Source organism: Protopterus annectens, chromosome 4.part1 (genome assembly GCF_019279795.1).
Source record: "Protopterus annectens isolate FY-2018-M chromosome 4.part1, PAN1.0, whole genome shotgun sequence".
NCBI lineage: Eukaryota > Metazoa > Chordata > Ceratodontiformes > Protopteridae > Protopterus > Protopterus annectens.
Window position 1 is genome coordinate 290,388,178 of NC_056734.1, and position 25,604 is coordinate 290,413,781.

A 25,604-nucleotide genomic window follows, 5' to 3' on the forward strand; every position below is an offset into this window, starting at 1 on the left:
GTACCAGCATGGGCAGATGCAGCTCATGGTGATGAAGTCCCATATGTATTTGGGGTTCCTATGATTGGGCCTACAGAACTCTTTCCATGTAATTTCTCCAAAAATGACATAATGTTGAGTGCGGTGGTGATGACTTACTGGACTAACTTTGCTAAAACTGGGTAAGTGTTCATGATGACTACACCATTGCTAGAGCAACAAAAGGAAACCTTAGCTGTCTTTTTTCTTGATATTTTCTGTTTTAGTTAGGTACAATGGGTTATTAGCAAATGCCAATAATAAATTTACTTTGCTCATATTATTTAAAGGAGGTTAAGGCACTTTTTGCAGAATTATAACACTGCACCACAAAAGATTTTTGTAACATTGTGTTTCTTTTAGTTAACATGTTTGTGGCAGCAGAACTAGGTGTGTCCTTCTGTTCACATGCTCAAACCTAGCCTGTAATCATGAAGAAATATATTTTTTCCATATAGAATTTGACTAACTGCTTTTTCTCGCTGAATTTTATTAAAACTCGCTTTTACAGCCATTAAATCCCACATGTTTTCTGGCTTGCTCAGATTAGCTATATAGTCATGCTAGTAACACAATAAATAAATAATGTATGCATTTATAGACATTTTCAGATGCAACGTTTTTATGTCAGAAGCTTGTGATACCAAATAAAAGAAATTGATTTTACTGGTACTCGTTCATATCAGTGAGTTGCAATAAATATTTACTAAAGTAAGGCAACTACCATTTTACAATAGTTTTACAAATATTTGCCCAAATAAATGAACTCCATTACTGAGGTCTGCAAACATTTTTAGACTTGCCCTGTTTAGTCATTCTTTGAAAATGATTTTTTCATTCGTTGCAGCAAGCAATATGTACTATCAGCAAGCTATAAGAATTGATCTGTGATTTCATTTTAAGTGGCATTGTATTTAAACAAGAATTACCTAAAACATTTTATCTGCATACCCTTAATTTTCTATGTAGCCAGTCATGGATTCATGATTATTAGATGATGTTTAATATGGTAGGTAACTAATTACTTATCAGTTAATACATTTCTGGTAACGTATCACAAGTCCGTTGCCCTTGTTCCAGCTCTATTATATCTGTCATGAGACAGCAGAGGTATAGGCAATGGATATTAATGCTAATTCCTCTGCGCATTCATATTCACTAAATTAACATTTTGCATAAGCTGAATTTTCTATTCTCATAACTCTCAACTGTCCTGATTTTTGCAGAATGCCCAGATTTTTGCATTGTATTTTTGGTCCATTCCTTATAAAATCTGTGTTTTTTTGACAAAGCACTGATGACTAAAATCACTTAATGATTACGGACATTTGAGTTTCAGGCTTCATATACTTTAGAAAATGCATGCTAATGCAAAACCCATTATTCTATTGGCTTTCTAAGTTTATAAGAGCAATATATAAAAACTGTCCCTAATTTTGGAACTTTATACCCCCATTATTTTTGGCTCGGTCCAGATTTATTCTTCTAAGATGTTGGCAGATATGTGTATTCTGTATGTATCTAGATCGTAATATCTGAAGTAGAACATCATCTTCTAATATGATAGGCATTCTGAGCAAGTGGGATAGGAAAAGGAATAGCAACAGATCCAATTATGATTATTTATAGTACAATCACGATTATTTCCATTTAACAACAAATAAGATCGTCACTGGCCTTAAAACATTTACCAGTGTAATACGTATTGGAAAAACAGAGACATCTTTTATGTGAGATGGATTGCTTTAATGTAGGTAAACATCAGTTTTCCATTTAGTTGGGGGACATTTCAGAAAAGATGGTGTGCAGTAGTCTCACTGGTAGGATGTACAACTAAGGACATGGGTATCCTTCCTCACGTTGAGGTACGTGGGTTTTTCCCCCCATTGAGAAAAGTTGAAACTTGCTTTGACTGTGTGACCCTTGTACCATGATATAATTCAGGGAAGTGCATGCATAGTTAAGTGACTTGCAGTTAAAATGATCAGTAAAATTATCTGTGTTTTTTTACCATTCTGATCGGAAATGAAAAGGGATGTACTTTTTGCTAATGTAGCATATGTCTTTTCTTTATTTCAAGCTTCTACTTCATATCTTTAGTGTTTTGGCTTTTTCTGTTTTAATTTGAAGGTAGAGACACTAGATTATAATATTTCAGGAAAATCTAGGATTAGGTGGTAGTGAACCAAATACCCCCAGTATGCTCTTTCAGTGAAGTTGCATTTAAAGGAAAACTGGCCCATCTGTATGGAAGATTTTTTTTTCATAAAATCTGAGCAGCTGCATTTATCAAAATATAGGATGCCTACCAGATGTTGGTTTCTCATTGCATGATCCTCCAAGTCACTTACATCTGTATGAATGATCACTTGTTCATTTACCCTGAGTCTGAGAAATATCATCTGAATGTCAGGTAAGAGGCTACTCTTTTATTCCTTGTCTTACTGGCTTAATTCCTCATATATTCCAAGAGACAAGAATGTAAATTAACCAGTTTGCCAGTTTTAAGGACAATGTGACTGATTCTGTCATATTTACTTGTTCATTAAAATGAGGGTAAAAGGTATCCCTTTCAGCTACCCCTACATTTAAATGACTCAGCCAACATCATAGCAGGGACATCTTTAGGTGCAGAGGAGTATTTGATATTTTCTTCTAATTCTGTGTAGCCTTTAGCACAAATAATAATAAGTAATGCTGGTCACAATATTTCATGTCTGAAGCATGCAAAGGAGGGACAACATACACCTCATCTCAGATTATATTTTCCCAGGAGAAAATGGAACTCTCAAAATGATATGCTTCTTAGATGCCATTTCGACTAAGATTGCCTACCCAGATAATTGCACTACTCTGTTCAAAATATTCAGACATGATTGTAATAAACTTATAGAAAATGACACATTCAATGTATCCTACAGCCCTGCTTCTACCTTCAGGTTGTGTATTAGACACATCAAATCTGAATTAGAAGACTGCTTTAGTAATAGCTTACGAATGGCAGTGACTTGAATTAAATTTGTTTCTAGAGTAAAATCACTGAAGTGCACTTAAAATATCATATTTATTTTCAACAAAATTTGGTAAAGTTTTAATAATACAATACTACTGAGGGAAGAGGAATTATGAGAGGTTCCAGCTGTTTTTTCAAGATGGCCACCAATCACATGAATGTTTTGAGAAGCTCCTTATTCGTTCACAAAAACTTAACATTCCCAGCAATACTGGCAGCATCTTTATTCGTTATATCATTATTTGCAACAGAAGTACAATGCACTTCCATTAAATTACAAGTCTACTTATCCTTTCTTATTATTATGCTGTCAGATGTGATAAACGCCCAGGCTCCATATTATTGTGCTACCTGATAACTCATTTGAGAAGTATCCTCAAGAGCAAGGTATTAAAAAGAACACTTCACTAACCCTAAATTCAACTACCAGATTGACATATGGAGATTTATTGTTTGGATATGTTTACTTAATGTCTCACTTACTCTCTATAAAGTCACTTTAATGTTTAAAATTCATGAAAGAAAGATGTTTTTGAAATACCACAGAATAAAAAGGTCAGCAGAAGTGCTTTCATCATCATTATATAGATTCTCATCATTAACAACAACACTTAACCCTGGGATGTCACAGCTGTAATCAGAGTGTTTACAGTATACTGGATGGTGCACTAATTGTGGTGTGTTTTACAATGGTCTCATCAGCACAGTGTCAATAATCACAGCTATGCGCGTAACTGTGAAGTTTTAAAACAGAATGATAAAAATGCAAGAATTTGAGAATACTATGTCTTTGATTTTCCTGAATTGGACATAATAGGGTGGGATGTGGCCTGTGAACTGAATTATAGAGAATATTGTTCGCAAGTTTTGTTAAATGCATTTGTTGTTCCTGGCTTGAATGACCATGTTAATTTTATGGATGTTCTAAAAGAAAAGCCTTTAAAGCAATTTTATCCCTGGGACTCTGAGAATTCTTAACCAGCACAATTTGCCAAATACAAGTTTGTCAATTAGCATGACAAAGAGAGATTCTGATTCAGAGACTTTGTAAAATCGCACCATTCTTCCTTGCAACCCATGCTTTGTGCTAGCAAATGTACCACCCCCCCCCACACACACACACAGTCCCCCACACTTGCTTACACTCATAGAAACACTTCACTTACTCACACATACCCTCACTGTCTGACACACGCATATACACATATTCACACATGGACGCATTACACACAACACATCCAGACTAGCAATCCCCTACCAGCTGCAGTACTGCATTGATGCAGGCAGACATGCATGTATGGATTCACACACACTCACATTTATTCTGCCTTATTCATGTGCATACAGATGTACATAGATACACAGATATTCAGACACACATATGCATACTGACATCCCCACTTCCCTTGGCTTCAGTGGACTTAACTGGTCCATGAGTAGTTCCACAGGCGTGACTGGGTGTTTCATTTTAAAAGAGAGTGTTTATCTTTCCTGCTGAGTTAATTTTTTCTCAGCCAAATAATTATTTGAATCACTTAACTGATTAAAGTGAGCTCTGTGAACATTTCTGGGAGAGGACACACATGGCTAATTAACATTAGTACCTCCCCTGCACCACAACATTAGCATGTGATTTCATCTGCAAGACTGCTTTCTGGTATAAGAAAGGTTTACCGTGATGTGGAAACCTACTGAGATAAAGCTACCTCATTGTTGTAAGCCTTTCTGAAAGCTTGGGTATGTCTAAGTGCATCTGTTTATCAGATTTGATGTTTTTCATTAAATCTAATGTGTCTGTAAGTTGAATCCTAGCATGTCCCTTGATGCAGATATGTATTTAACTGTTGTTGTTAATGACTAGAGCCATTGTGATGAAGGTGCATTCATTCTTTCAGACAGAAGTGCTTATACTGATCTTTGTTGAGTGGCATACTGATTTCCAGTATGCATTTCTTTTTATTTTGATTTATAATATGCACAGTGTATTGGGATTAGCATTCTTTAAGCTCTGACTATAGAAACTATTATAAATGTTCTCATACTATCTTCCAAGACTCCTGCTAAAATAACCACCTAGTCTAGTAAAAGACTAGAGTACCCCCAAAAAAAGACAGAGAAACCATTTTGGTAATGCTCAGCACAGAAAAATATTTGCATTATTTATATCAATATTCCCTATAGCATTGCAAGGCAGAATGGGTAAAATCTCTTTTAGCTGTATAAAAAGCGGGGCCATAATCATTTTGGGGAAGTTAACACAAACTTGGCAACCAAGAACCCATCTATAGTTCAATACCTATGATTCCTTAGGTCTCAATTAATCACCCTGCCTGCTAGAATAGACAAGACAACTAGCATATCACTGGAAACACTCTATATATGTTTAACAAGTAAACCACAATATATTGGCAAATTTGAGGTTGTAATACATAGAGTGATGGATCACAAATTCATCTTTTCTATCTTGAAGCATTTTGAAAAAAAAAGTAGCAAGTAACTTATGCAGTACCATACTAAACACTTGAAACAGAAAATATTAATTAAGCATGAACTTAAGGTATGACAGAAGCCTATAGAGCCATTAGCCTCAAGGTTTAATTTCCACATTTATAAACTTTATAAATGTCTTGGTTCAACAACACACAGCCTTGCAATTGTTATGAACTGAGGCTATTGCTGAAGCAGCAAGACAAATGTGGGAGCATACATGAGAGATTAAACTTACAACATACCCAAATCACTTAAAATGTACATACAATCTCATGCAAAGAAGCTCTAACAGTGATATTGTAGTGTATATATCAGCAGTTTTCATTTCCCTTCCTCTTGAGAGAATAGTCATGCTTTCTATGTTAATGATCAGGAAAAGTATGGTGGTTGATGTAAACTGTCTGTCAAGGCTGCTCATAATATATCAGTATAATGTCGGATATGGCCATCAGGTTGGCCCTCTGAAAACTCTTATTATACTGTTCTGCCTGTCTGCAGGACTGAAACAGTGCATTCAGCATGGGACACAGTGGAAAATTAAGTAAGATCTGTTATAATAATTTAGAAGCCGTAAGAAGTGACTCAGATGTAAAACATCCTGTGGCCATGGTACATTATTAGAGCCTGTATTTTGCCAGTGCACTTCTGTAAGCTTTGGGTATTAATGGTGCTGACACAGTTTGCAACCCTTAGTTTGAAGATTTCACAATTGCTTCTTTGTGTCAAAAGGCCATTGTCAACTAACCTATGTAGAACGGTTTAACAATTTTAAATGCATCCTGTTGTTCTGCTCCATTATGATAATGTCATGTAAGATAACATTATGTGCAAGACACCGAAGAAGCATTTTATCCATTGCTATTTGACATGGCATTGGTCTATTATACCAGTACAGACCCTTAAGAATTCTGATGTTAAAAATAGCTTGGAATCTTCTTCCATTGCACAGTTTGGAGTCTGACAAATCCGTGATAGAAAAATTCTGAGCCCCTGAGAAGTTATTAAATATGTCCACATTTGTTGGTAGAATTCACCCAAGATAGACAAAGTATCATCCTTCTTAGCTATAAGGACTGTTGCTGTTGCTGACAAGGGTAAGTGAGCTTACACAGAATTCCAGCAACTTCCATATACTTAAACTTTCTTGTGGATAACATGTGCAATGACATGTATTTTTTTGTCCTTTATGTGCATCGGTGTGCCAGTTCCAGGTTAGTAAACATGCGCTGCATCTTGCAGCACCATATGTAGCCTGTTGTCTGTGATCTAATGAACAGAAGACTAGACATATACATGCTGCAGACACTCCCAGTCCACCTTCAATGTCCTCAGCTATTCATGTCCATACAAAAGTCACTGGCTCAGACAATAAACCAGTCCAACATTTTTTTTTTTATATTTTTCAGTCATGGCAGCATTCCAAGTAGAAGAATCTCGTTTCCAGTGTACATATTAAGCTGGATCTCTGGAAGTTGTAGTTTAACATCCTGGAAGTGCTCTATAAACTCTCACTGGGATATGATAGACACAGCAAAGCTGGTGTCCAGTTCGGTAATCACATCTTTCCATGCACTTCTCCGTTAACTTTGTGCCATGCTTCATGTCTCTCCCCATATGGTAGGATATAAAACTGCCCAGCTATGTGTCATTCTCATATGATTTCTCTTCCACTAGGTGCACATCATGTTGCCCTTCATAGAATCTGTGGCTTTTGTCTCAGATTTGTCAAAGGCCAATTATTTCATTTTGTGCATCTTACTGTCTAAATAGGTTGGTTACACTCTTAAACATGCATTAGGTTTGTACGTATGATCCTCTCCCACAGTGATAAAGTATCTCATTATAATTACTGCTTCTCAGTTTGCACATGGCTGCCAATTTACATAATTCACTGGTATTCCTGGTGGCTGTATCCATCAAAACAGCAATTTCAACTGCCATTTTAAATGTAAAGTGATCTTCCGTTAAGAGGCATTTCCAAATCCCTTCATTCAGAATTTTACAGACCAAATGATCTCCAGTTCCATTAGTCAGACTATCTCCAAAAGGCCAGTGTTCAGATAACTTCTGTAGTTTAGCCATACATGTTGTAACTGACTCTCCATCTATCTGGCTTCTACGTTTTGTGATCAACAAAGTCTGGGATGACAAATTTTCCAGTGTCATTTTAATTTATTCAGAGTTAATATTTCCATCAAGTAAGAAAAGAAGATTAAGGCTATGAAATGGTAACAAGCTTCATTCTGTGGTCTCAGATGTGTCTCATCCACTCTCCATTTGTCAATTGTGTGACTCTGACCAAATCACTAAGCCAGGCAGTGCTCTCAGGTCACCTCTGAAAAGAGGCCTGTGCATTCACCCTGTAAACAAATGAATAAATAAGATACACTTCCCATTTAGACATAAACAGTAGCCACCTTCAAGTTCTACCTTAGCAACTGGATATATGCCCACAAATTTAGTCCTAGTATAAACAGTATAGCCTTCATACAGCAGATTGGCACAAATACCTTAAAACCTCTTAAGATTGCATGACTATGGTATATATGGTCCCCCAGACCACATCCCTAGTAAGAATCCTTTAATTATGAAGCTGAAACTTGTGAGGTAGTTATGCTTCTTATAAGCCATATTGCTTTCCTCTCCCATCAGAGAAAAAAAAAGGTACCAGGGTTTCTGGAGCAGTACCACTTGCCTAGAAATATCATTCAGTCTTTTCAGTATACGTTGTCCTGTCATTTGTTTCATTTGATGCAGGAGGAAAGCATTTAGCTTTCCAATTTAAGCAACTATTGTCTAAGTAGTTTGTTTCATTGCCACTGTAGTGTTTCTCAGTCTGCAGCACCACAACATAACATATTGGATCATTTACAATTTAAAAAGCTCTTTATATGTTTCTGTTTCTCTAAATTTTGCACAATCTTACATGCCTGTTTTACCCTCATAAATCATAAATTATTGGTATTCCTTCATCAATAATTATTGCATCCTGTATTTGAATATTAGCTGTTACCATTTCCAATACTCCAGAACATTACATTTTAGCAAAAGAATAGAGAATCCTGCCGCCCAATCAATCTGTAATCCCTTCTGTTTTCAGTATGCTTTTGAATCTAACGTTCTGCAAAATACTATATTCACTTGCAGTTAGTTAAGCCATTCTGAAAACAAATTTTGGCTTTATTTCTTTTCTGAAACTGTTAATATTGGAAGAAAGAATATTCAGTGACATTCCTTCCTTTTTCATCTTATATCCTTTGCTCCCATTTATACTCTTTCTCTTTGTTATTTTCTTTTTATCAGCTATAGATCCATCATTCTCTTGTACTGAGAATGTAACATCCTTCTTACCTCAAGTTCAAAAAACCGTTTGTAACAAGTCATACCTATTGAATACTTAGATGTATTTTGTTTAATTTCTGTATTCCTTTATAAAGACAGCCCCTTACTACAGTTTCTATTTCAGAGAATTTGAAAATTTCTAACTCCCCTTCCTGTTGAACATTTTTTCAGGGGGTCAGGAGCCTTTTCATTAATCCATTTCCCCCCTTGTACATCAAATTTACATTATTTTTTGTTAGACTCTACCTAAAAAATAATCTACAGAACCACAGACATAACATTTCCTTGTACAGTGCACCCTTAAATAGCCATTCACATCACAGAACTAAATTCCTTTTTTTAGGTCAATGAGATAAGCCATGTCCCAGTTTATAGATGCCTTTTGTTGGCCAGTTTTAAAACAAGACTTCTAGACATGATCAACTATCCATTTCACTAAAGCTGATCTACATCCAGTCCACTCTCTTACTGGATCCAGTTTTGTTTTGATGCCAATAATGTATACACAGTAATTTCTAATGTAAAATTTCGCATTAGCCGACATAGTATTAAAGTTCTAAACTATATATATATATTTCTTTTTTCTGCATGTTTTAACATCTTGCGTTAAGACATTACTTCACAGAAAGGGTATTTTTTTTATAAAGTTTGGAAAACTTTATAAAAGTTAGTACAGTCTCTTCTAATATGATTTGCTGACCTCAATTCTTTTACAACAACATCCAGTAGTTCCAATTCAGTTCTAGCTAATGTTACTCAATTTAGTGGCTCCCCTTGATACAATAAAAACACAAATTGTTATGTCTAGACAATGACAGAATTTTCACTCTTGGATATGGTACAACATAGAAACGTTTCCCTGTTGGCTGTGTCAATACCACTATCTCTGCCTCTGTTCACCTTGAACATCCCCTCTTTATATCCTCATAATTTCTCCACTTCAGTGGTTTGCTTTATTCTTACCAGGGACTTCAATCTTCTCGGCATTAGCTGCTCATTTGCTGTTGCTCATTTTTTTCTCGATTTCCATCCCAGCTTGTGCCTCAATAAAAACATTATTGAGTGAGTTCTGGAGCAGTTCTGAGTTTTGCATCATACCAAACAACATTTCATTCAGTAAGCCAGTGATAATATAGTCCACTCCATGGTCTCTTTCAGGGGTATCTGACTTTGGTTACTGCTCACAATTTGCTCATAGCAATAGTTAAGATCGATTGCAAGTGCTCACTCACTGTATTCCACTTCTGACAGATATTTTTTGCATATACCTAACCAGAAACCCATGTCCTCAGAGGTTTCTAACCAAAAAGTACAGGGCATAACCAACATGTCATATGCGGACCGATTAAATGCCCCATCACTGTATTCAGTTTCCTACTGATTACTGAGGGGTGATCTGTGCCTGACCTGCAAGGCAGTCTCTGACGCAGCCCTGATGGAAACGTTGTATATCTGCAAAGCCAACTGCATGAGAGTTACCTGCTCCAAAGATCTAAACTTGATCTCTGACATGAATAGATCATGCTGGAGAGACAGATATGTGTCTTAGAGATTCCCCTGCTCTGGAATAGGTTTTCTGTTCACGTGAAGCAGAACCCTTCCCTGACCATTTTCAAGTGCAATTTGGACCAATAGATGGGAAATCACAAATTCAATCCTGGGGTGGCACCCATGTCCCTTATGGACAAAAGCAGTCTATAAAAACTGTCAAAACCCTGTTTGCACAACCTTGACATCCTTCTCCTAGGGATAGAAAATTAAGTAAAGTCTGGTAAAGCTGGTTAGTCTTTAAGGGCTCTTGAGCCATTAGCCAAGTAATCCCCTATGAACCTTTGAACCTATATGCTCACAACACACTTGCACACTACCTCTTGTATGAAAAGGTAAGTGCTCAAACTCCAGCTAACTTGATCTCCCATAACAACTTACCCCTCCCAACACCCTGTCCTGTGAAACTCTATAGCTCTATCACAACCCTAACTCTAACCCTAAAACTGCCTTCCCACTGGGGTGGCATGGCTGACAGCCCAGCAAGGAGGAGTAATTCTAAAAGATCTACAAACCCTCAAGAACAATCCATTATTTTGTCCTGGCTACCTGCTTATAATGTGGGTAAAAACTGCATCAAAAGTAGTTAAATGGGGAGCTGGTGTAATAGATTTATTGTCTGGCATCTCTAGTAACAAAGCATCCAGCATTCACATCCTGAATCATATCCTAGAGATGATGCAGGAGGTATAGCTTGAAATGAAAAGACTGCAAGAATGGCTTCAGTGATAACACAATAACATCAAATAGCTTCAAAGGATGTCTTCTGCATACAGAACGACTCAACAGAAAAAACGGAGTTGTAAGAATCCCAGGAAAAGCACAATCAACAGTTAGAGCAGGAAATAACAGCTTTGCACTTAAAAATAGATGACTCAACTGTGTGTCATCCTTTGAATGTGATCTTTAACATTTCTTTTTTCCATTGAGAGGTTGTTATAATGATTAGGATGTTTACCTTATAGACACAAGGAGCAGGGTTTGATTCTCACATGGGGTAATTGTCTAGGCTTAAAATGGCCCACAAGGCCAGTTATCGTAGAAGTAATCTATGACCCTATGCATTCTATTAGAAACTTAGTAAAGAGATGAGGGGTAACAAATTAAGCAAGAGCTAGTATTTGACATCAGTGCTAGATATGCCAGGGGATAAAAATGATCTTATCCCATGATGTTCTATGTGTAATCGATGGGGTAACCAGAGATGTCATGTACTCTGCTGGTAAAAATATGAACAGCACTCCCAGTGAACTCTCTGCTGTAAGAGCCAGGCCTAGATCCAGGGGAGAAGTTTTTTCCCTGTATTATGGAAACATTATATGTACTGGATCCATCACTGGTTCAGGACCCCACTACAGTTATATAAAACTCACTGGGGGAAATGGCAAATTTTGGAGGTGTGGTGTGATGGAGGCAGGCAGTATACATATCATGTTGTACTGTGTGGAAGTACATCACTGCTGGCAAGAGATGATGCGAGAATGTGAGAATATATTCAAGCAGCATGTTTTGTTTATGTGAAACCCTATTATAAGGTACTGAGTGCCCAAGAAAAAAAAATCAAGGAGCAAAGGTTTAAGCTACGAACTCAATGGGGGGAGGGGTTAGAAAGTTCTATCATTAACAAGGGGGGTTGGATATTAAGTAATCACAATTACTGTACATTTGATTTAAGGTTTTGAGGTTTTCTTCAATTTGTTTTTCAACAATTTTCGTGTTCTGAAAATTGGTGATTCTTTGTTATTCTTTTACAATGCTGAAGTGAGTAAAATTATAATAATAATACAAAAAGAAAATTCTTTTCCTACTCCGAACCCTAAAGCTCCCTTCCTACTCCATGACCCTAAAACTCTTCTTGTTTCTTAACCCTAAGACTCCCCTCTCACTCCCTAAATGTAAGACTCCCTTCCTGCTTGATACGTTAACATCCCCCTTCTACTTTCTAAAGCTAAAACTTCCTGACCAGTGCCCTAATCAACACCCCCTCAACTCACTTACCACAGTTGCTGCACTTACCACTCCTTAATTTGAATAATGTGTTTGGGCAAGCTGTAGTAACTGCCTGTCTGAAATCAAATTTGAGTTGAAATGTGAACAAACTGTAGAAGCCCGTGGCTTTGATACAGTAATCTTTGATCACTTGGGTTAAAGCACCTGTAGTAGAAATGAACAGTTAACTTCATAATGAATGTATTCTATTCTGAGCAACTGAAAAGGTGTAGAGGGGTTTTGTTAAGTCGGGAACATGAGACAAAAAATACAAGGAGACATAAAAGGTAAGTAGCAAGAAAATTATTACAGGGAAGAAGAAGAAGAAGCTGTACAAACTACATTGTAAAGCAGCAAAGAAAAGGCATCCCCCTTTCCCAGTAAAACAGATGAGGAAGAGAAAACTATATTCTGTACAATGCTTACACAGTTCGTATATCATATAGCACACTCGGTAGCACTGTTCACTCCATCTCTCTAGCGAGTCATCTTTTTATTGCCATTATTTCTTCATTGCACTGTGTTTTTGTAAAGCAATAACTCTTTACATTTTCTTTTCCACAAACTCCAGACCATCGTAAATAAAACTTTATTGCAATATCCATTTCTTACTTCCATCTTTCTAATGCCTAAATAATATCATGGCTATGTTTATATTCTCAAATCCTTTCCATTTACAAGTGTTTTTGAAAACATTCCAAAAACTCTTTCCTCTTTCTAAAGTCCAAACAAAGTGTTACACTGTTTTTTTTTTTTTTTAGCTTTATTATATGTTTTTTTTCAAATACCCCATATTCCCTATGTTTCATATTTCCTTTTAAAGGCAGTTAAAAAGTTAAAAAGCTCGATTAACCTTCCCACCCCATGAAACGTTTCAAATTGCAACCACTTCTTGCTTCATTTTTCCCATTTTATATACTTTTGTCTACCTCTTTTGTTATGACAATCATCTCACATTTCTTTTCATTACACCACATACATTGTCAGTCATTACCTCAACCAAAATATCCATAATCCTTTCCTGAATAATTTTCATGAAGAGTTTATAATCTGAATTCCTTAGTGTTATTGACCTCCGATTTTTAAGTCTTCTTTTTCTCCCTTTTTCCATATAAACTTTATGAAGCCTGTATAAATAGCTTCATTTTTTGTTCCCCCATTCTTCTGTTCATTTACTCCTTCCAAAAATTCCATCTTCTCTGCATCTGTCATTTCCATATAAAACTCATAACATAAACCATTAGTCTAGGTACAGATTCTATCTCTCATTAATGGTTCTTCTAATTCCTTTCTTGAAATTTCTTTCTATTTCTTTTACTGCATTGTATTCATTAAAGAGCTGAGCATGAGCTATATAGCTCATGATAAAAAAGCCCTACTCCTACGACTTGCTAATTTGTGATTCAGATGCATGTTAACCGTGATGAGGTAAGATCTCATTATTGAACTGATATGTTACTCTGTACTGTGCCCAAAATCTCTGCACAAAACGAGAACACCTGACTGAGGGTGACTTAACAACATATAAACATAATAAATGCAAAATGCACACCATGAAAAATATAAATCCATAACACATAAACAAAGAGTTCAGCGCTTTCACCTAGCCTCCTATGCCATCATGGATTGATTAGCTCAATATGTTCATAACTATGATATCAATTATATATAAAGTTCGACAGTCGAATATTGCTTAATTCCTCGCTTTATGTTTTCAATTAACACTTTGGCATTAAAAATCTCGTATTGGCTAATTTGCAAGTCTTTGAACCACACTTACTACAATGACATGCCAATAACTGCTGCATGTCACAGCAGTAAACTGCTACTCATGTAGTCAGTGGCATTTTTCCCCTGTCATGCTCACACACACACACACACACACACACACACACACACACACACACACACACACACACACACACCACAGTCTCAGTACCTGTTTCTGACCTGTCTGCCATCTTGTGGCTCTCCCCATGCCTATAATACATGAAGTGTCATTATGGCACTTATTGAATATGCCGTGATGACTGGTCAACCCCTCATCCTCTGATCCCCATACTACTGTTGGTGTTGTTAAATCCCTTAAATATAATTGCCTGGTATCTAGTGAATTCCCTCACACGCAGTCTGCATAGTGATGTCAGAGTCATTAAGGCACTTAAGTATATTCCATCTCTGGTGGCAGATGGTTCTTTCCACCTCCATGATCCCTGTAGTGAAGTTGGTGTCATTAAGGTACGTATGTGTATTATATACATGATGTCTAACGGCTCTCCCTCACCCCCAATCCCCATACCATAGTCATGGCAGGTAGAGGAACGCAGTCTTTAGCCATTTTCAGTACTGCAAGGTTTGCTGATCTACACTGCCAAGGGATTTCCTGACTTGCTCTGTATTTAGATGTCTTCCTATAAATGGTTCTGGAAAAGACAGCATATACTTCTCTCTGGACTGCCTCATTAGCATTCAGCACAACCACTAGACTAGCACCAATGATAGGCACCATTAGCTTTGCTACCTTTCACTGTGACCAAAGCAGACCAAAGCCACACCCTTCACACCTGTTCTAATACCACCGATCTCATCCTGTCTCTCCGCCCACTTTAAATCCATGCCATGATGCCATGGGCACATCAGGGGGAGGAGGAATTTACTCTTTTCCTGGTTTCCTTTGCAATTGCATTGCATTAGCAATGCTTTTTTTAAATAATAACACTGTACGAATTGGAGATTTAAAAAACTCTGATAATCTGTTTGTTTTTAAAACAGAATACTGGAGTTTGTACAGTGTTTTCTGGATGACAGGACAATTGTTTTGATTTCCTGATAGTCTGAAAAAAAAAGATAGGTGACAACCCTACATACCATGCAGGACCATGTTAGGGCAGTTACTAAATCTCAAAAAGGTACCGCAGTGTGTACACAGATGTGAACACATTGCTTTATCTTCATGACACCATTCTCTCTTTCTTTCCATGTTCCATATTACTCTTTGCACCTGATTCTTCTCATTCATATGTCTTACATCCATCCATCTATTCGTCAACAATCTCTTTTTCCCATTTTTACCCATGGGGTCGGGGTGTCACTTTAACACCAATAATCATCTAGAATCAAGGTTCACACTATAGGGTGGCAAGACCTGATGCAGCCATTTTTCCTTACCAGACACATGCATGCATCACTCACACCTATGGTCAGTTTAGAGTGCCCAGACCACCTACTGCATGCCTTTGGAATGTGGGAGGAAACCAGGGCACTTGGAGAAAGCCCACATTGATATAGAGAGGACATGCAGACTCTGCACTGAATGCACCCCCACTTCCACAGTACTAATGATCTGCTCTTTATTATATTTTAATTCTTCACGACCTCCATTTCCCACTCATTATGTGTCATATTTTACCTAGAATGTGATTCTTCTTCCTTTTTCCTTTCCAAAAAAATCTGCCTGTATCAACCACCAATGTTATATTCTTGCAAAATTATTTCATTGTTTGTTCCTTACATAATTATCTCTTTTCTTTTTTGATAACATTCCACATTTAACTTATTTCCTGTTAACTTTTCCTCCCTTTATTTTTTTCATTTTCCCCAATACTGCCTATATTGCAGTGTGATTAGGAAAAGCCTTCTTCCTCTTTAATTTTTCTCATATCTTCTGAATGTATTACATCATTTACATCTCTCTATCGAGTTTCTCTCTTCTATGTAAATTCTCTTTATTTTTCCGTCCTTAATTTGGCATTTTTTCCATTACTTCTTTCATTATTTTAATATACTGTGTTACTTTGCCTTTTGCTTTCCTTAAATTACAGTTAAAGTCACCCAATACAATAATAGATGATTTAATGATTGCTTATTCTTCATCTCCTCAAACATCTTTTTTTTCTTTTCCTTACAATTGTATGAGTGCATATAACACTGTGTCTCTGACTTCATTGTCACAGTTGTGAAAACATATTTTCATTTCATTTTCATCTATGTATGTAGCTCTAATAACTTGCATATTTAAGTTCTTACAAAATAAACATTTTCACATTCTTTTGTAAATCTTACTGTCAGCAACAATAAAAAAAAGTTTCTAAAGTTATTTTACAAAAGTATTTGGTCCCTAAATGTGTTAGTTATTTAACAACTGTTACTATAAATGGTGGTGGGAAAATAATATTATCAAAAAAGTACCTGTCAAAGTACCTGTCAATGGATTTTCTTCATTTTAGTTTGATTTTTAACACATTCTTCTTTTTATTGTTGGTTCTTGATCTGCATTCTCCAGCTGAATATTTTCCTTTGTTTTGTACCTGCTGCTCTTTGTTTACTTCAGCCACTCCTACAAGTCAGTTTTTTAAATGCTAAACTTCCTTAGTTATTCTGTTCTTTCACTTGTTCTGTTTTCACTCTACTTGCAGCCCTCGTCAGAGTATTCTCTTAACGCCATCTACTCCACCAGCCAGGTATGCACCCCTCTTCATCTCTCCCATTTTCCTTCCCTGCTGTTTCAGCTCTATTACTGACCTGTCCTCTTCTTCTCCAAACATCTTCATGACTGCATTCCCTCACCTTCACCAGGCATCATTCACATTAATACTGCTGTGGATTCTGTGTCACCTTTCCCCAGGAAAGGAAGTAGCCAAGAAGAGATAAGATAAAATAACATTTTTTTTCTGGTCACCATGTGGTTTATATACCTTTTTTCACAGAAATAATGTTTTCTTCTGCTATAATACCCAACATGATTATATTGCCTTCAATTTCAGAATGAAATCAAGCCTCATCAAAACACTTCTACTACCATGTAGTGTCTTGGAGGAGTAGGGGGAATTTCCCTGGTGCCCAGTTCAATTTCCCAATAGTCAGCATAAAAACCACCTCAGTTCTCCCCTAAAATAGGACATAGGCCTAATGGAACCAAACGTGTCAACAAAATAAAATAAAACAAAATGCTTCAGAGACTTTCCCTTATTGAGTTAATAGCTATTTTAGGGTAGACTGAATTAAAAAAAAAAAAACAGTTCAACAGCTCTGGAAAACTGCTCTCACATTGTATCTGTTCACTGAGGAGGAACTAATAAATGTCCTCAGTAATTACAGACATGCATGACTACTTTACTACTTGCCCAACATAGTGGAAGGCAACATCTAAATTGCATTATCTAAAATTAAATCTATATCTTAACTCTCAGAATGGAATCAGACAGCTTAGAATGCAGATGTTCCTAATTTGTAGTCAGAATGCATGAATCAAGGCCTAAACAAGAATTTAAATACCAGTACCTAAACCAACAACGTGCCTAAATCTTTTGAAACTGAGGATCATAAGAACCCAACTGTTTGCATAAGGACAACAGACTTTCCATGTTTTTATAGTAGCTTTTGAAAGTGAATATAGTTTGAGATACTGGCTACAGCTTTAAAGGCCCTGAAACAAATGCTGTAAGTGGATGTGCTGTGAAATAACCAAATTAATTCAGTATACAGATGTTACCACTGTACTGTATACTGACCCTGCTATAATAGGTTCATAGGTTGGTACTAGGCTGTCGGCCCTAGGGCCTATACAAGCCTAGCCATAACAATTCCCTGGCTATTTCTTCCCACACTATTTACTTCCCTGGACCCCTGTCTAGCAGGGCGACTGACGTGATCCCCGGGGTGAATTTCCTTTCTCCCATCCAATCATATAGGTTCATAAAAATTATACCTTTTTAATCAAGGAGCTCTTAGCAGAGGTGAGAATCAAACCTTTGACCTAAGGTATATGAGGTAAACACCTTAACCACTGTGGCATATGACTTTTGTTTTCTTATAGATAATAACATGTAGATTCCAGCAGATCAAGGCTGCTATGAAATATACTTAGAACCAAACCTGTCTTAATTTCAACCAAAAATACATGCCTGCATTGTGGCTCTAATCTGCAGTTAATTACAAATGATAATCACCTTTTGTTGTTCAGGACTGTATGTATGCTGTAAATGACAAAAATGCAATTTACTAAGTGATGCAAATTAATAGCTTTCTATACTAATTGGCTGCCTCAGAGATTGTTCATGCTATATAGCAGATGGACACTGAACTAGAGTAGCCTTGAGAGCTACATATTCCCGTAATCCTGCATGTTAACATTTTGTTAACAGATTTTGTCAGCTCTATATTTAGTAGTGTCAGTACACTTCATGTAAAAGCACTATATGGCTGCACATAAATATCTGTCAGAGAAGTCAAAAAACAAACAAACAAAAACTACTCTGCTAGTTCTGGTCAGCAAGTTAGTTGTTGTTGTTGTTTGTCTTTCGACTTTTCCTGGTTAGGGGTCGCCACAGCGGAACTCCGGTCCGCTAATGATTGGCAATTAGTTTTTATGGTGTCGAGTTGCCAGCCTGATGCCCAACCTTCAACGAAGGCACGCCCATTCAATCCATGTCTTTCGAACGCCCACTCGACCGTGGGGTGGACATGCAGACTCCACACAGAAGGCATTCCCAACTCAAGCCGAGAATCGAATGGGAGAACCTCTTGCTGTGAGGCAACAACGCTACTGCTGCACCACCACGGTAATACCTGGTCAGCAAGTTAGTATATTTTACTATTGTCCACCTCTGACATCTGCAGTCACATGGCACCAGCTGTTATGACCAAATAGATCATTAAATAGTCACACACTTGATACATCAAGGACTTATAACATGCAGACTGTCATTTTTCACTACTTTTCTCCAAATAATGGAACTGCATACATCTTGAAATCAGAGCCAAGGTAACCTGCCCCCACTTTAGGTCATCTCTCAAGAACTGTTGGATGTCTAAAGCTGTCCGCTGAAGTTGTGGATGCTTGCCAAGCACTGTTCATAGATATTACATAAGGCATTATACTGTATTCTAAAATTTCAGATTTTACTTTGTTGCACTAATGGAAGATTTAGTAGATTAACTCAGTCAAGACTATAACACCTTTTTTGTATACTTACACTTCACACCCATACCTCCTTATGGCATCCAGAACCTTTGCCAGTTATTATTCATATTTTCATATTTATGTTTATATTTTCTTAACATGGAGACGTAATTTTATTGAGATGTGTAGTGTGAAACACCAGTGTGGGAGACAGGACAGTTCACTGAGAATGCTTCTTTATATCACTGTATACTGCAACTATTGATAGTTGTTTGCTTGTAATTATGAAAATAAGCAATATATGTACTTAATACATAAAAAGGCTAACTGACTTAGAAACTGTTGAATGACATTACGTGAAACCTTAGATGTTGTGGAACAAAACTGTCTTTGATATTTGAACTGTAAGTTACCCATGATGAGATGTATCCACTATTGCTTGTATTGCTAATTATACCATTAAATATGTGTTTACATATTGATGTAAATACCTCAGTAAACATGCACTTACAGAGCATTTTCTTGTTGTCCTGTGCAAGCTTATGTCTGATTAACAGAAAAGTTCTCATAATATCTATCAATGTTGTATAATTTTCAAGGTATAAATATTTGTTTTTGAAAGTTTAGAAAAAATTTAAATATAAAATATATAAAATATAACAAATATAATTTGGGATTTGTGTGCATTATACAGTATTTATGGAAGACTATGAATGCACTGACTATTATCACTAGAAAGAATACTTTTTACTGATAGCATTACTATTTGTACAGTTTTAATAGCTTTTATTGTTAAAATATTTACATTAGTTTTTCTTATGCTTTTTAAATTTATTTTTCAGAAAATGCTCTGGAATGTTATATGTGTATAGGCTATGAGAAAAAAAGGAAATAAAGACTTCAGAACCAATGTCTCACAATATCTTTATTAAGCAGTTTTGTCCTTAGTGTACTGGACTTCTTCAGAATAAAATTAACAGACCAATGATAGTATGTGTGTGTGTGTGTGTGTGTGTATATATATATATATATATATATATATATATATATATATATGTATATATACATACATACACACACACACACGTAAAAACTAATGCTGCCTCTGTTCCGGGGTTAAATGAAGACACGCCCTTGGTCAGTGTATTGAAATTAAAGGCTGCATATTTTAAGTCCTGAATTTTGTACTTTTAGTATTTTGGTGTTAATAAAAATTTGGGGTAAATAGGTTTTAAAATATATGCTTTAAAATATATAATTTTTAATACATGTCTTAACATGTTTTAATACATGTTTTTATTGAGTTTTGATTCTAAAGCTGGAATTTTTTGTTATTTGTTCCCACGGCAATGTTTTAATTGAAGAGGGGGGGGGTTGTCACTTGTTTAATTTATGTGTGCATGCATGTCTATATATATATATATATATATATATACTATGATTGGTCTGTTAATTTTAGTCTGAAGAAATCCAGTTCACTAGGGATGAACGCTTAATAAAGATATTGTGGGACACTGGTTCTGAAGTATTGTTTTTCTTTTTTTTGTTGTTCCATGATTTGCCATTTGTTTTGAAGTCCATTCATGTGTATAGGCTACTAGAGGTGTGACATTCCGCATCACATAGATGTTAATGAGTTACTAGCTCTTGAATTATAATGCAGTCTCAGGACATTAACACATCCAATGCAAGAACTGTTAAGTCCTCTTTATTGCAAAGAACCAGACTTATTAATGAGCTGTTTGTTTTTTTTTTTTTGCCGAGGGTATGAGGTTCAAATCTTTGTATGTCCTTGCAAACTCTGTTCTGTTACTAATTTTAGTCTAAAATCTGCCATACTTGAGTGACTGTCATGGACCATGAGTTACAAGGGTGCAGAGCAGATATAAGATGGAAAACCAGAAAGTTCTATAAAATCAGGGACAGTGGAGAGGAATGGAGTAAAGTAGCAGGCTACATCAGGGACATTCTGTAGACTAAGGGACAGGTAGGAGGTAAGCCAGTGTATGTGTGTGTTTGTGTGTATGTGAGAGAGAGGAGGAGAGACTGGGTGATGGTGGTGCCTATGCTGATGCAGTGCATTGGCCAGCACTGGTAATGTTCACAGGAAAGTACTGATCATCAGTAACAACACCACCATATTGTTTAGAGACATGTACATTAGATTATCTTGAGGTGTTACCTTATTGTGGTTTATCTGTCTCTAAATGTCATTTTCCATGATCAGAGAAACAGTCCCTTTTGACCATACAATTCTTAGCACATGTGATGGGGTTCTTTCTTCTTGAATTTACACAATCTTAAATAAATAAATAAATAAATAAATAAAAAGCACATAATACCAAGAAGAATAAGACAACATGTGACTTTCCAAGACTTTGACAACATTTGCAAAATCTCATGCCTTTGACAGCACAATGAAAGCAATTAGACATTTAGGACATTTTAAGTATATACAAAACAAGATGTGAGTCAGTGTAGTATTCCCCAGTCTTAGGTATCAGCATGTCAATCTACCCATGATGTAGGAATGAGGATATATAGTTAAGATAAAGTAATGCTTTAGAAATCATCACTTTGATAAGATAATTTCATAGTCCAGTTATTGTGCAAAACAGTATGTGGAATTGGATTTTAGGAATTTCATAGTCATAATAACTGAAATATATCACATATATGCATAATTTTAATACAAATATATGTTGAAAGAGGGGCAACTTTCACCTGCAGGTCTTTATAGTTTAAATTCAAAGTTAGTAAATAATTGCTTTGCTTCATCAGATGGAGTGCAAAAAGTAAACCTACCTTTATTAATAACTAATGTTTGCAAACCTATCAGTGTGTAATAGTAAATTTCAAGCATGAACAATACAGTAGGTGGGTAGTTGCAGTAGCCATTGTAAACGCTTACTGCATTCCTTTGGGTGCAGTGAATAGGTTGCCATTGTTGTGGTAGGGGACTGTTTGCACTTTGGAGGTTTGCATAATTAGCACAGATGTTACATACTGTTCCTCAGCTAAAACACACTGTGATGTCACTCCAGGTCATCAGCATTCACCTGGGCTTGGCCAATGCTTATTCAGTTCCAATATGGTCTCCACCTCTGGCTATGGACACTCAGACGGATGTGGCCAACACTCCTTCTCCTTTTCTGGCACACCTCACTTTGTATCACACTCAGGGCCTCAGAGTTCAGTACCTGCCCACTCCCCAGTAGTCATATCATGACTCACAGGTACTCATGTCAAACCATTGTGTAGCTGATGCCATCCATCTGCCTGAACCAGAGAGCACAGGTTTCAACAATGGTCTCAAATGCAAAGCAGACACAATATGCCATCACCTGGACTGGATACCTCCAGACCTGAAACTGCATGGCCACATGTTAAAACCTACCAGAAATTCCCTTCCCAGAACCACACACCATAGTCCCCTATCCATGCATGTATTTACTTCAGGAATCATCCATTACCCTTCTAGCTATTTTACCACTGTGGCTCCATGCCACTGTACTCCCCCATCTGTGCAAATAATAGATAATTTACCTTGCCCACTCCTCTTGCTACTGCAAGTATAGTAATGTCTAATGCCCAGCATGACCAGTCAATACAGTGTAATGCATAGACTGGATATACAAATTAATACACCTGTTTTGGTCTGTATCTGCCTTGTCATGACTCATAGTTGTGGACCAGATTCTGACTCTTTGCTAATGCCATGATGTTTTGTGCCCACCTCTGCTTCAAATGAGGACTGACTGCAGCTAAGTTCTCTGATGACTCATTATCCAGCTCTTTCCAATAGCTGCCCCAGGTATGGCAGTGTTATAGTCTGCTCTTGTTGCAGCCATATTCATAGCACTGTGTAAGGTAGTGTGGTACAGACTGCACACAAAAAACACAAGTATATTGCTGCAGGACTTTGGAGAATGCTGCAGTGATCTCTGATTGTATCCAGGCAGAAGTTTGACATCAGAACTCTGCACACATGTTTGATGCTTCTCTGTGTCTCTGACAATCCAGTATTGTACACTATCTCCAGCATAGTCTGACAGCTGTAGATGGGGGTTATCAACCATGGCTACAAGGCATATATGGCATAACTTACAACACACCACAGCAAAGACGGTTATAAGTAGTATGCTTTCTATCATCATGAGAGTGGATCGTCATGGCCTTTGCTGTTTGCAGTGTCTGCGACTTCTCACTAGATGACCCAGTGTAAAATCCTCCTCACATGAAACCCTGGCATAGATCACACATATGCTGGGTCTATATTAGTTTGCTGAAGTCACTCTTCAGTGAACACACATTCATCGACCCGTATTCAGCAAAAATCACATCCGCAATTCGCTGAATACTCCCAGGGAAAAGAAATACTTGCCCCACAGCACAACACACCCAAATCTAGCTAAATCTAACCCACCCAGGTGGGGGGCCTCACCCTCCCACTGCTCTGGTGTGGGGGGCTGTGCCCCCACCCCCCTAACTATATATACCAACTCTGAGATCACAGTACATTGGGGAAAAGGGTAAAGTTGTGCTGCGGGGCAAGTATTTCCTTGCTGTGGGAGTATTCAGCAAATCAGTTGGTTTTCACTGAATATGGGTCAATGAATGTGGTTTTGCTGAAGAGTGACTTCTGAGAACTACCATAGACCCCATATGCCAGATGTAGAGATCAAGGAAACTGACTGGCTGCTGTGCAGATATATTGTACATACTCATAGTCTCACCTCAGGCTTTGTCCCTACTGAATGGCGCACTGCTACAATCATCCCTCTCTGTAAAGGGGGAGCAACTACAGACCCTGGGAATTATCGCCCCATTAGTCTGATAAGTCTAATACATAAGGCTATGGAGCACATCATCATGGACCTAATTAACAAGGATATAAAGAATCTCCAGACTCTAGATCCCATGCTATTTGGTTTTGTGAAAAGTAGATCATGCCTGCTCAGACTTCTTTGAGTCAGTCACCTGAGCTATGGATGAGGGCAAGGCAGATCATACAGCCTACCTCGATCTGGCCAAGGCCTTTGAATACCATTCCCCACTCTGGAATTATTGATAAACTCACCACACTAGGCACAAACCCCTATATCACTAGGTGGGTTGCAAATTGGTTCACAGATAGAACCCACAGTGTGAAAGTAGTAGACTCCAAGTCAGACTGATGACCAGTCATGAGTGTAGTCCCACAGGGATTCGTCCTGTGTCCTCTCCTGTTTGGCATTTACTTCTCAGAAGTTCAGACCAACACGGAGGGACTCTGGCTGACCAGGTTTGCAGATGACTGCAAGCTGGGAGCCATTATTAACTCCCCAAGTGATGTAGACATCCTACAGAAAGGCCTCACTGAGACCAATGTCTGGTGTCAAAACCATGGCCTTAAGCTTAATCCCAAAAAATGTGTCATCATCCCAGTTGGGAAAAACTCAGTTCCCACCATTTACCACATCGATGGGAGCCCACTGAACACTGAATGCATTATAAGAGGCTTGCACCTGTCACCCCTGGGCTTTCGGATATTGGCAAAGGCTCTTGCTACCCCCATAGTGCCTTTTTTAGGCAAGGCTCAAAAGACAAACCCACCTCCATAGGTATCACAAGGGATAAGAAACTAAGAGTAATGCTACTCAATGCCAGAAGTCTAAACCTCAAGATGCACGCACTCGAAACTCTCCTTAGCATGGAGAACATCATTATCTGTGCAGTAACAGAAACCTGGTTCAAGGCTCCCGAGAGCACCCCAGCACTACCAGGTTATACCTCATACCATGCTTTTCGGCCCCAAAACTTGGACCGAACCACAAAAGGAGGGGGAGTATCAATATTCGTCAAAGATACCCACACCTCCAGGTTGGTGGCACAGCACGAAGCATCAGAGACTATCCATGTGCAACTAACTGTGGGTAAAACTGCCTTCCAGTTTATAGCCTGCTACAGACCACCCTCCCAAACACAGGAACCCCACTTGGCCTTCCTGAGAATACTGGAAAATATGAAGGTCTCTCCAAACACCATTATATTGGGCGACTTCAACTACCCAAACATAGACTGGGAGCATTACTCTAGCTCCAACACCCTAGCCCAAAGGTTCCTAGAATTTATAAACTCAAATGCTATGGAACAACTTGTTACCACTCCCACAAGAGGGGAAAACATACTGGACCTGATCATCACCAACATGGGGATACTATGCTCCAGACCAGAAGTGTATCCCTCACTGGTAAGATCAGACCATAAACTAATCTCACTGGATATTCACATCCCGACCCCACCCCCTGCCCAGAAAACCAC

At 37.6% G+C, this 25,604-nt stretch overlaps 1 protein-coding gene across 4 annotated transcripts in view; it reads left to right on the forward strand.

The window, feature by feature from the left end:
- Nucleotides 1–25,604, forward strand: part of NLGN1 (neuroligin 1) — a 2,101,123-nt gene that overhangs the window by 2,061,211 nt on the left and 14,308 nt on the right. For all 4 annotated transcript variants that reach the window (XM_044070136.1, XM_044070138.1, XM_044070139.1 and 1 more), the window contains one exon: nucleotides 1–161. This exon is cut by the window's left edge and continues 629 nt beyond it. In XM_044070136.1, the coding sequence (XP_043926071.1) occupies nucleotides 1–161 (161 nt within the window). The remainder of the gene's footprint in view (nucleotides 162–25,604) is intronic.